Source organism: Papilio machaon, chromosome 25 (assembly GCF_912999745.1).
Source record: "Papilio machaon chromosome 25, ilPapMach1.1, whole genome shotgun sequence".
Taxonomy (NCBI): domain Eukaryota; kingdom Metazoa; phylum Arthropoda; class Insecta; order Lepidoptera; family Papilionidae; genus Papilio; species Papilio machaon.
In genome coordinates this window covers 6,057,869-6,070,407 of record NC_060010.1, presented here as the reverse complement: position 1 = coordinate 6,070,407, position 12,539 = coordinate 6,057,869, and the positions used below count along the sequence as shown (strand labels likewise).

The 12,539-nt window shown below is 47.9% G+C and overlaps 2 protein-coding genes across 2 annotated transcripts; both read right to left on the bottom strand.

Annotated features, from left to right (window-relative positions):
• Positions 1-179: 179 nt before the first annotated feature.
• On the bottom strand, positions 180-2,546 carry LOC106710186 (actin cytoskeleton-regulatory complex protein PAN1-like). Its single transcript, XM_014502190.2, has one exon. The coding sequence runs from the start codon at positions 2,544-2,546 to the stop codon at positions 180-182; it is 2,367 nt and encodes a 788-aa protein (XP_014357676.2).
• Positions 2,547-7,302: 4,756 nt separating this feature from the next.
• LOC106717579 (hydroxylysine kinase) lies at positions 7,303-12,241 on the bottom strand. The gene is made up of 7 exons (XM_014511499.2): positions 12,105-12,241; positions 10,263-10,580; positions 9,868-10,067; positions 9,173-9,292; positions 8,941-9,056; positions 7,977-8,166; positions 7,303-7,681 (listed from the first exon to the last, which is right to left on the bottom strand). Exons 2-7 carry the CDS (start codon positions 10,567-10,569, stop codon positions 7,478-7,480), a joined length of 1,137 nt encoding a protein of 378 aa, XP_014366985.2. The 5' UTR covers positions 10,570-10,580; positions 12,105-12,241; the 3' UTR covers positions 7,303-7,477.
• Between the last annotated feature and the right edge of the window lie 298 nt (positions 12,242-12,539).

The following is a 12,539-nucleotide window of genomic DNA, read 5'->3' as shown; positions in this document are numbered from 1 at the left end:
ATTCCGACCGAGCCCTCCGTGTCCCCGACCCAATGAGGCTGGGAAGGGATGAGGTAGGGCTCGGCCACGACAGCAACGGCAATTTTCCACTCCGCCAGGGCCTGCATTAGCAGGTCCTGTGCGCGGGCGGAGTGGTTGGCGTTGGTCTGCAGGAACTCCGTATGCAGGTGTCTGGGCATTTATGACACCTGCATACGTTCCTCTTCGGGCTGTTGTTGCGGCCCGGGCGGCGGCTGCGCTCTTGGCGCAGGGGGAGGGCCGGTGGAGCGGGCCTTCCCCCTCATGGTGGGGGGGGTGCATTTAGCTCCCCCCATGACGTGGGCGTGCGGGCAGCCTGTCCTTTTGCACACGGCGCAGTGGACAGGCGCCTCGCACGCAGCCCTCTTGTGGCCCTCTTGGCCACATCGGAAGCAGAGGCGACCATCCTCCGCTTCCGACGGGCATAGGGCCCGGGTGTGGCCCAGCTGCATGCACTTAAAACAGCGCAGCGGCCGGGCCCTTACCGCGGTGACGGTGGCCATACTCCACCCTATGGCCACCTTTCCTATCTGAGCGACGGCTTTTGCCGCCGCTGCCGGACATCTCACTAGGGTGGACCCCCCACCCCAGAAGCTGGGCCTGATTAGGCCCACTTTGACGGCCTCGGGGTGGCAGCCTCCGATTGTAGCCAGTTTGGCTGCCACCTCCTCGCACGTTATCGTCTCGTCCAAACCCGAGACCCGAAGGTCTGCAAGCTTGGACGGACGCGCGATGTCCGCCCAGCCGCCAATGACGCGTGTCAATTCGGCGGCCAGGCGGTCGGCCGTCTCTTCTGGGGTGCTCCCCCCCACCTCCATCAGCTTGGAGCCGGTCATGCTGGTACGCACCTTGACCGTCTCCAAGCCGAGGTCTCTAAGGCAGATCGCCGCCTTGGCCTTGGCCAATACATCTGTATATTTGGCCTCGGCGACCTGACCTTCCGCTGTCGTGATCGTGGCCCCCGGTTTGAGGGTGACGGTGATAGCCGCCGTCTTGGGGGCCACGATCTTCACTGCTTTGGGGGGGGGGGCAACCCGCTGCGCTCTTACAGGCTGAGCCTGTGCAGCGGGTGGGGCCCTAGCCGGAGCCTTCTTCTTTTTGGCGGCCTTTCGGCCGACCACTTTGGCCCATGGTGTTTCCTCGCCCCCGGGTGTTTGGGGGGCGGGTTTGGTGGCTCCGGCTTTGGCCTTTGTGGCCGTCTCTGCGCTCCCTCCTCCGCCAGCAGGTGGAGGGGGGGGAGGGGCGGCCGGTCCGGCCTTGTTGATCTTCCGCTTCGGTTTCTGTGCTGGACCGGCTTTGGCCACAGGGGCCTGGGCCGGTCGTACCTCCACGGTTTTAGTGGCACTAGCCACTAAGTTGGGCCGGGCCACAGGGCGCGGCGGCGGCGGGTGGTTCTTGTCCGCCTGGAGAGGCGGTCTGACCACCGGCTCAGGGGGGAGGCGCGTTTCCAGGTCTCCTAGGCGGGCATTGACCATCCCGCCTACGGACTCTAGAAGGTCGCGCCTCATCTCCTCGAGGGCGCCCCTGAGCACGGTTTCCACGCTCTCCTCCCGGGCCGGAGGAGTCTCCCTCGGAGTCGCGGCCGCTTTCCTCTGCGACTCCGAGTACGCTTCCTTGAACGCTTTTAACTCCGCGCGGATGAGTTCGACTTCTCTCGCCAGTCTGGCGTTCTCCGCGCGGAGTCTGCGTTGTTCCTCCTGGGGGGTGATTGAGCGGAGCTCCTCCACCGCCTCAATCACCCCCTTTGTGGCCCGGTTTATCTGGCCTAGTACAGTGCCCTTAATATTTCCGCTTTTTTTAACCTCCCCCTGAATGGCGGCCACATTCAGGAGGGCTTTAGCGGCAAGGGCCTCGATAGTGGCCGCCTCCGGCTGGGAGCACCTCGGCTCCGATGGGTCCCTGGGCGGGAGGCAAGGAGGACGGTAGGGGGGGGGGTTCGAGCCGCCTGCTCCACTCTCCCTCTCCTCCGCCATCTGTGCTCTTGCCTCCTGCAGATAGGTAGCGTGCACCCCTGGTCGTCTAGGACGGCCTCTCGCCGCCGTCGAGACTTTCACGGCAACCGGAGTCGCCGCCTCATCACCTTTGAGTGCCCTCTTTTTCGGCATTTTGGCCGCAAATCGGAGGGCAATCTTCGGGGCCGAAGAGACAGTCTTCTTCCCCTCCTCTACGTCCTTAACACCCTCGACGGTGCTATCCGAGTCAGAGGAAGAGAGTCCGGATATCCCGGACATCCCAGAAATCTCGGACACCGATTGGAATTCGGCGTCGCTCGACTCATCTTCCTCTGCTCGGTCTTTCCCTATCTTTTCTCCTCCTCTCTTCGTCCACTCTTTCCCTTCTTTCCTGATCGACAAATCCGATTCGCTTGCTGTGGTCAGTTCCGTTTTGCGTGCAGTGGTCGTGTGGCATCCTTTGGCCCCCCCAGAATACGAGGGCCGGCCAGAGGTCAGAGTGACCTCTGGGAGGGATTCTCCGCTGGCGTAGCCAGCGGTACCCTCCTGGGGTAATACTGTTTTGGAGTCTGCCATGGTCATTGTTGGTCCGGCGTTGTCGGACACCGGAAGCCGCCTTTGTTGAGCAGGGTGAGGTCCCCCAGTCATGACGCGCGGCCTTGGAGGCCGCCATACTCCGACCGAAGTCCGCTGCCTTTTAACGTGATGCCGCACGCCCTCGTCGATGTTCCGCAGGCCTGCCCGGTATGGGTGGCCCTGTCCGGTGTAGCCCTACGGAACATCCACCTCCTCCTCAGGGTAATTTTTTATAGAGGTTTTCTTCCTCGCGGCCCCACGCTCAGTGCGCAGAGCCCCCGTTTCCGCTCAGTGCGGACTTACGGTTTACTTGGCGTCCACCGATCATAAAGACCAGTGGGCGCCAAGTGTGGTGTTGCCACCAGGGTAATTTTTTATAGAGGTTTTCTTCCTCGCGGCCCCACGCTCAGTGCGCAGAGCCCCCGTTTCCGCTGGGTGCGGATTTACGGGTTTTGGTGTTTGGTTCGCGGGGCGAAAAAAGCCCTACCGCAGCAATATGCCGGGGCGTTCCCCTATCCACCACCCGGGGACGCGCCACGTCGGAGTTCACCTCTCCGCCCACTCGGACAACCGAGCAGGTCCGTGGAACCTAACCTAACCTAACCTAACCTAACCTAACCTAACCTAACCTAACCTAACCTAACCTAACCTAACCTAACCTAACCTAACCTAACCTAACCTAACCTAACCTAACCTAACCTAACCTAACCTAACCTAACCTAACCTAACCTAACCTAACCTAACCTAACCTACCTACCTACCTACCTACCTACCTACCTACCTACCTACCTACCTACCTACCTACCTACCTACCTACCTACCTACCTACCTACCTACCTACCTACCTACCTACCTACCTACCTACCTACCTACCTACCTACCTACCTACCTACCTACCTACCTACCTACCTACCTACCTACCTACCTACCTACCTACCTACCTACCTACCTACCTACCTACCTACCTACCTACCTACCTACCTACCTACCTACCTACCTACCTACCTACCTACCTACCTACCTACCTACCTACCTACCTACCTACCTACCTACCTACCTACCTACCTACCTACCTACCTACCTACCTACCTACCTACCTACCTACCTACCTACCTACCTACCTACCTACCTACCTACCTACCTACCTACCTACCTACCTACCTACCTACCTACCTACCTACCTACCTACCTACCTACCTACCTACCTACCTACCTACCTACCTACCTACCTACCTACCTACCTACCTACCTACCTACCTACCTACCTACCTACCTACCTACCTACCTACCTACCTACCTACCTACCTACCTACCTACCTACCTACCTACCTACCTACCTACCTACCTACCTACCTACCTACCTACCTACCTACCTACCTACCTACCTACCTACCTACCTACCTACCTACCTACCTACCTACCTACCTACCTACCTACCTACCTACCTACCTACCTACCTACCTACCTACCTACCTACCTACCTACCTACCTACCTACCTACCTACCTACCTACCTACCTACCTACCTACCTACCTACCTACCTACCTACCTACCTACCTACCTACCTACCTACCTACCTACCTACCTACCTACCTACCTACCTACCTACCTACCTACCTACCTACCTACCTACCTACCTACCTACCTACCTACCTACCTACCTACCTACCTACCTACCTACCTACCTACCTACCTACCTACCTACCTACCTACCTACCTACCTACCTACCTACCTACCTACCTACCTACCTACCTACCTACCTACCTACCTACCTACCTACCTACCTACCTACCTACCTACCTACCTACCTACCTACCTACCTACCTACCTACCTACCTACCTACCTACCTACCTACCTACCTACCTACCTACCTACCTACCTACCTACCTACCTACCTACCTACCTACCTACCTACCTACCTACCTACCTACCTACCTACCTACCTACCTACCTACCTACCTACCTACCTACCTACCTACCTACCTACCTACCTACCTACCTACCTACCTACCTACCTACCTACCTACCTACCTACCTACCTACCTACCTACCTACCTACCTACCTACCTACCTACCTACCTACCTACCTACCTACCTACCTACCTACCTACCTACCTACCTACCTACCTACCTACCTACCTACCTACCTACCTACCTACCTACCTACCTACCTACCTACCTACCTACCTACCTACCTACCTACCTACCTACCTACCTACCTACCTACCTACCTACCTACCTACCTACCTACCTACCTACCTACCTACCTACCTACCTACCTACCTACCTACCTACCTACCTACCTACCTACCTACCTACCTACCTACCTACCTACCTACCTACCTACCTACCTACCTACCTACCTACCTACCTACCTACCTACCTACCTACCTACCTACCTACCTACCTACCTACCTACCTACCTACCTACCTACCTACCTACCTACCTACCTACCTACCTACCTACCTACCTACCTACCTACCTACCTACCTACCTACCTACCTACCTACCTACCTACCTACCTACCTACCTACCTACCTACCTACCTACCTACCTACCTACCTACCTACCTACCTACCTACCTACCTACCTACCTACCTACCTACCTACCTACCTACCTACCTACCTACCTACCTACCTACCTACCTACCTACCTACCTACCTACCTACCTACCTACCTACCTACCTACCTACCTACCTACCTACCTACCTACCTACCTACCTACCTACCTACCTACCTACCTACCTACCTACCTACCTACCTACCTACCTACCTACCTACCTACCTACCTACCTACCTACCTACCTACCTACCTACCTACCTACCTACCTACCTACCTACCTACCTACCTACCTACCTACCTACCTACCTACCTACCTACCTACCTACCTACCTACCTACCTACCTACCTACCTACCTACCTACCTACCTACCTACCTACCTACCTACCTACCTACCTACCTACCTACCTACCTACCTACCTACCTACCTACCTACCTACCTACCTACCTACCTACCTACCTACCTACCTACCTACCTACCTACCTACCTACCTACCTACCTACCTACCTACCTACCTACCTACCTACCTACCTACCTACCTACCTACCTACCTACCTACCTACCTACCTACCTACCTACCTACCTACCTACCTACCTACCTACCTACCTACCTACCTACCTACCTACCTACCTACCTACCTACCTACCTACCTACCGTAAATCCGTTACCTCATCCATTAGGCTACTGAGTATTGTGTGTAGACAAAGAAATAGTTAAAGGATAGATGAAAAAAAAAAATACTTAAGAATATATTTTAAGATAAAATAGAACAAAAAAAAAAGAACAAAAAAAAAAAAAAGAACAAAAAAAAAAAAAGAGGAAATAACTTGATATTATTTCTTTTTATATCTGATTTCCGAGAATAAAAGTATTTTGATTAATAGCCGATAGATGGCCTGAATTAAGTTTAAATGTCGAATTAAAAAAAAAAAAAAAAGTTTCTGTTATTTCCGTTTGTGTTGTTATTGTTTTAATTATCAGAGCTACTCTCTTTGAAGCCGATAAGCTGTTCCCCTTCCGCCGATAGATGACTCTATAGTTAAAGTGCGTCTTTAATTGATTTGAGTATATTGTTATAATCTGTCGAAAAATATTGAAAGTTAAAGTGTTTTTAATTTACGTATGATGCGGAAAAAAAAAATGGTGTTTTTATTTCCTACTTTTAATCACTATTTTTGTGTCATCATTAATCGACCAAGTCTCAGAGTAAACAAAATTTGTCAGTCATAAGACTGAAAAGTCAAACATGTCCGACGTCTTTATTGCTTTTGAATTTTCTTGTATAATTTTTTTGTTGCCATCCTTACTGATGTCAACTCTTTTAACTCTTTGGCGTTGGTTGGTCTCGTACTACTAACCAGCATTGGTCAATCACTCGTCTCTGCTGCTCCTGCACGACAATTCGCGACCTCATACTGCACAGCAGACAGTCACAGTCAGCTTCGATCCCCAGTTGCAAGAACTGTGGATCGAAGCTCTCCGTCATACGCCTACAGACTACTATTTTTTCCAGAATTTGGATAACTTCTTGACAGGAAAAAAAAATTCAATACCCGCGAGGCAGTACAAAATGCCTTTGAAGAATTTGTTACCTCCCGTCCAGCTGATTTCTTTAAAAAGGGCATCAATAAACTGCCACTGCGTAGGCAAAGATGCATTGATTGCATTGGTGATTACTTCGATTAATACAAATAAAAAATACATGAAAAAAAAAAAAAAAAAAAGAAATGAACTTGATGCAGATTTAGACGTATTCAAAAAAAAAAAAAAAATACACAAGGTGATCATTATATATTTTTTAATATATTTGCCACCTTATCGTATATAAAAAGAAAAGTAGTCGAGAAACATGTAAGACGTCGTTAAGTCAACGATTTTGGTGACTTAGAATTTGCTAAGCAAATGTCTAGCTTAAGCATATTATCTATAAACTCGTAAGATAAGTCTACGCAAAGTCCAAGTACGGACTATAAATTTCAGCCTAAGTCGCCTTATGTTATGTTCTTAAACGTTTATGCCCCATCAACGCGACGTTGTGTTTACGTTTACAACGCGGTTCGTCACTTCACGTGTTCCATTATTTAAGGGTTCCGAATTATGAATTAAAACGATGCTTAAGCCGAGAAAAAAAAATTATATATCATTTATTGTAATAATTACATAATATTATAACATTTTAACATATTACATTATATCAACAAAGTATTTAGTACATTATACAGAATAATAAGGTATGTTTTTATCCGACCTCGAGGACATTTCTGCCTAAATGAATTGAATGAGACGTCTTCAGTGGCCGCGGTGCAACACGAGTGGTGACGAGGCAGACAGAGCCGGGCCAGTGCCAGCTGTAGTTAGCCGCAGTTAGCTGCGCGTGAGGTACTCGTCGGCGACGGCGCGCCAGTCGGTGTCGTCGCCGTCTGGTTGTGGCGGGGACTTGCGCAGACGCCGCAGCAGCTGCCAGCCGCCGGCGCGCGCGCTGCACGTCACGTACGTGTTGGCGGGGTCCTGCTGCAGCGTGTAGGCGCCCAGCACCAGGCTCTGCACCAGCCGCGCCGACACCAGCGTCTACAAATGTATGTATTGCCGATCGTTTTACTTACACCGTAGCATTAGTGAAACGACGGATTAAGTTTTTGCGGATCGAACAACCAATTTCTCCAAAGAACCTATACTAACTATGCGACGGATATCTATTAAGATTTTGTTTTATATTCACTTCAAATTGAGAAAGTTCACAACTAGACATGAAGGGTTCGTCGAGCCTTCCGGAGTATATAGGAAGAATAAGTTGTCCGGAAAGTCCTTCACTTATTCGGGTGGTGGTGTGAGATATGATAGTTTTTGCAAAAAAAAAAACAACCTTGAGCAGGCGGTACTCGTGGTCGGGCAGACGACGTGTGACGCTGTATCCGGCCAGCAGCACGCCGGCGCTGCGCGGCTGTCCGGTCAGCAGCATGAGATAGGTCATGGCGATGGCCAGCTCGAACACGTAGTACGACTCCTGCACGTCACCGAAGTCGATGATGCCCGCAATGCGATACTCGCTGTTGCTGTAACACACTATTGCTACACACACGTCGCCATAAAACAGTAATTTATGAATTTGTAATGTGGTATCGGACTTACGAATGGTTTCATAACTTATAACTTGATTCTGAGAGTATTTTCACTATGGTATGACAAGATTACCAGTGATGTGTCAATTGATTGTGTTACATAGTAATAATAATAATAAATTTGGTATTTAGATTTTTAATATTTTTTTTTTAATATTTATTGTTTTATATTATATTAAGAAAAATGTATAAAGTCAGAAAATAAATAAATAAATATGTGAATAATAATAATAAATAACTGCTTTGTTGTAACACTCATATACACAATTATGTGGAAGCCTTGGTTCCTGAACTAGGGAAAAGCCCTGTGTTTCAGGAGCCAATCCCTTCCCCCTATCATTAAATTAATTTTACATTTAGTGACAAAAGAAAAGAAAATAATCATTTGTAATTAAAAAAAAAATGAAATAACTAACTATTTTTTTTACAATTCGATTTTTTTGCATACGTGTGTTGTAGATTGGTGTGGTTGTTTGCGTGTGTGTGTGTGTGATAAGGATCATTCCATTTTGTCAATTTTATTTTAAAACACGAGGAAAAAATATAGGAGCATTACTTTTTGCAAAAGAAATGTGATACAAATTATAGTTGTTTACACTCATTACACTTTTCCTGAATTTAGTCTTCAGCAACCAACGATCGTAATTGTAATTGTGTAAACCCTGTGGCGTGGAATAGGTAAGAGGTAAACGGAGAGGAGGTATATACCTGGGCTGCGGCTTGCGATCGACGAGCACATTCTGCTCGTTGATGTCTCCGTGGATGACGCCGCGCTCCAGATCGCCCAGCTGCGGCACCACCGCGTACTTGAACTCCTCGATCACCTGCGACACCGCGCACCTCCTCACTCATATATACCACTACCCGTATATGTTGTACTATGTACATACTCTACTGCTACAAAATAAAAAAAAAAACACATATGATCGAATTTTTTCACCTCCTCGACAAGGTCCAGGTTGTCAGGATCTTCGATGACGTACTTGAACTTCTCGAGCTCCGGGACCTGCGACAGCATCCATATGTGTTCGCGCCCTGCCAGCCCCGAGTGCGTGAAGTTCTGCAAGAGACAGTGCTGTTACTGACCCCAGCCACCAAGTGCGTCAGTTTCGGGCGTTTGCCGTTGGGCCGATTAGTTAACTGATCAATCGGTTCAAAGGAATTTTTTCCCGTTTGACCGAAGCCCGCTTTTTATTTCGCATACAGTATAAATATAATAGCTTTTATATCATGTTGAATAATTATTCCTTTTAGTAGTAATTAATATACGATCGATCAATCGGCCAAATCTACAACTGCAGCAGCAGCAGAGACGCCACACTTGTCATTTCACAGACCGCGTCCCCGTCACATGAATATTTTTACAGGAAAAATATTTTTTGTAACAGAAATAAATAATGGCTTTAACGATGTCAAACGTACGCTAAAAATAGAATTGTCAGCTTCTCTGAATCTTAATATCTTTATCAGAAGTAATGATAATACCATAGATAAAACATAAGACGTCGCGCGCAATCTCAGATAACTGTTGAAGCAAAGTTTACTACGTGCGAAGAGCATCGTCCTCAGGTAGGAAACCATCTCATATATACTTATATGATTTATGTGTAGAGTCGACTTCCGTTGAGGGTTCACCTGCAGCTTGTTGTCGAGGTTCGCTACGAACTCGCCGAGCTGGTAGCAGAGGGCGTCGGAGCGCGGCACGTCCTTGAGCAGCTCGCCGGGCACAAACTCCAGCAGGCGCACGGCGTGCTGCTGCCCGCCCAGCGTCTCCAGCGAGTGCAGCTGCCCGAACACGTTACGCACTGGCACCGGGCATGTCACAGAGCGGCGGCCTGCAACCAACACGACACTCCAGCGTTAACATTTCGTAGAAACTAACTGACGTATCACTTCAAACTGCTGGACACGACTACGATATTTCTTATTTAGACTTTGATATTTCTATTGATATTGATTTGATACTGGGCATTGCAATTGAGAAAAATGCCTGATTCAGCTAGTAGATGGATTGGAGTTTGTGGACTGACTTAAGAAGTTCATTAGCTCGTTCTGCGCCTCAACGACGGCGAGGTTCTTGGAGTCCATGGAGTTCATAATCTTGAGGACGTATCCGTGTGGGCTGTGGCGGAGGATTAGCGGGTTCTTGACGTTGGGGTCCTCGGTGAGGCGGTAGTTGCGGTCGTCGTAGCCCGGCAGCTCGGTCAGTTCCTGCACCGAAATGCCGTACAGCCGCTCTGCCAGCAGTCGCACTGCCTCTTCGTCCACCTCCGCACGAATGCGAGCGCCCGGCGCCAGCACTGTGCCCGTCGCGCCCGTTGCACTCCCCGCAGACATTGCGATTTTATCTGCAGAGAGAGAGAGAGAGAGAAAGAGATGAGAGTGACTAATGTAAATGTGATCTCAGTCTATGCATCCGAGTTTCATGCACATCTGGTCGCGAGGCTCAACTGTTACAACTTTCGCAGTCGGCCTAACATCGGTCCATGTGAGTCACAATACTCGTTGTGAGGGAAAACTATATGTCATTATGCCACAAGAATATATAATTTATTGTTATATAGCGATTACACTGTGTGATACATTTTATATTTAAGCCGAGTCATGTGCCGACAAACTCTGAATAAGTTGTGATATCGTGACAGCTCATTTACTCTTCACTTAGCGTCGCCTCGATCGCTGACAGCCGGTGATTGACCTGAGTGCGCCACTTTGTGCTCTCAAAATTGTCTATTTGTGACTGATACATTACATAACCTAAAAGTTTTTCAGAATATACTAAACTGTGTGCGGTCACTCTCTGCACCTTCCCGGGTATCCTTGCCTAAATAACGCATCGGTTTATTATTTGTAAATAGCAAGTGATCTATAAATAGAATATTTGTACGAGGCAAGGCCTCATAAATTGAGTGCGGCGAGCACAGTGGCGCCCCCAGAGCCGCGCCACCGTCACATGACTCCTCTGCTCCGCTTGAGCGCCCTACAGAGATTCCCCAAATGCGTTTGCAACTCTTTTTAGTTTATCTCTTGAAATTATCTTCACTAAAATAACAAATCATTACTGACAGGTAAATACATAAATTGCCTAAATAATGCCTGCCTCGTACAGTGACTCCGCATTGTTCATGTATTATTAGAAACAACAATGCGCTCAATAACTTAATGATTGATTTCTCTGTGAGTCGCTGTTCATATATTTACTACTAGTGCCATTATTTACCTACATATGTGTAAAATGTATTACAACAATATGTATTCGTAGTTAAAGACATGTTAAAAAAAACTCTTGTTATTTTATTATGTAACATTTAGCTCTACTAAAGCAGGATTCTGTTTTCCACGCGATTTTTTATATAATTTGTTCATAACTTTGTTGGTAACTTGTCAGAAAGTTGTTATTGTCAAAACTAAAACGTAACCATGGAAACCGGCATTGTTAAGAAAACTTTAACAAACATAAAAGGGAAAGCATCAAAGGGAATTCAAAACCTTATTTGCCTGACGTTGTCAGGAAGGTTCTGCATCGATTGATGACAGTCATTTTATAAGCAATTGGCACACGAGCAGCAACTCGCCGACCAGAGCTGTGACAGAACATTGCACCCGCGTGCGTATTTAACATAATGTAACAAAATATGTAACTAAAGAGTTGATTCTAAAAGTAAATATATTGTATCTCATTATGTAAGTTTAACTTACGGTTAAAACTGTTTGTAATGAGTTCAACAGACAGAGTTGTGCAGCACAACAGAATTCATGTCTGATAACGTTTAATAAAATTACATAAAAATTTCTGAACAAAGTACTAGGCTATCACTAGTATAAATATCCAAAGATACCGTAATACACACAATAACGTAAACAAGTCTCACCAGTGTATGTGCGTGCGTAGTTTAGTGTAAGATCGCGTGTTTGCGTGTCCGTTTGTCCGTACGTCCTTCCGCGCCGACAGTCACAGCGCGAGTGTCTGTCTACCTATGATCTATGTGACACGTCTCGCGTTCACAAACAATAAAGCCGCATTCACATTTGCCTGACGTGTCGTGTCGTGATGCTTTCTGTCGTGATGGCTACTGTTCACATCTATGTGACGCGTTATGACGCATTTTTAATCAGTTCCGTTATAGCTCTCGGAGAGTTTACACATTCGCAATGTTTTTTCATGAATCATCCGATTCGGATTCAGATTATGAAGAAGATATGCAGTTATTGGCACTGGCAACACTTCTAATAAAACAAAAAAAGAGAAGAAGATATTGGATACATCCAGTAAATACAAAAAGATAGTTTAGTTTTAATAGATTGAT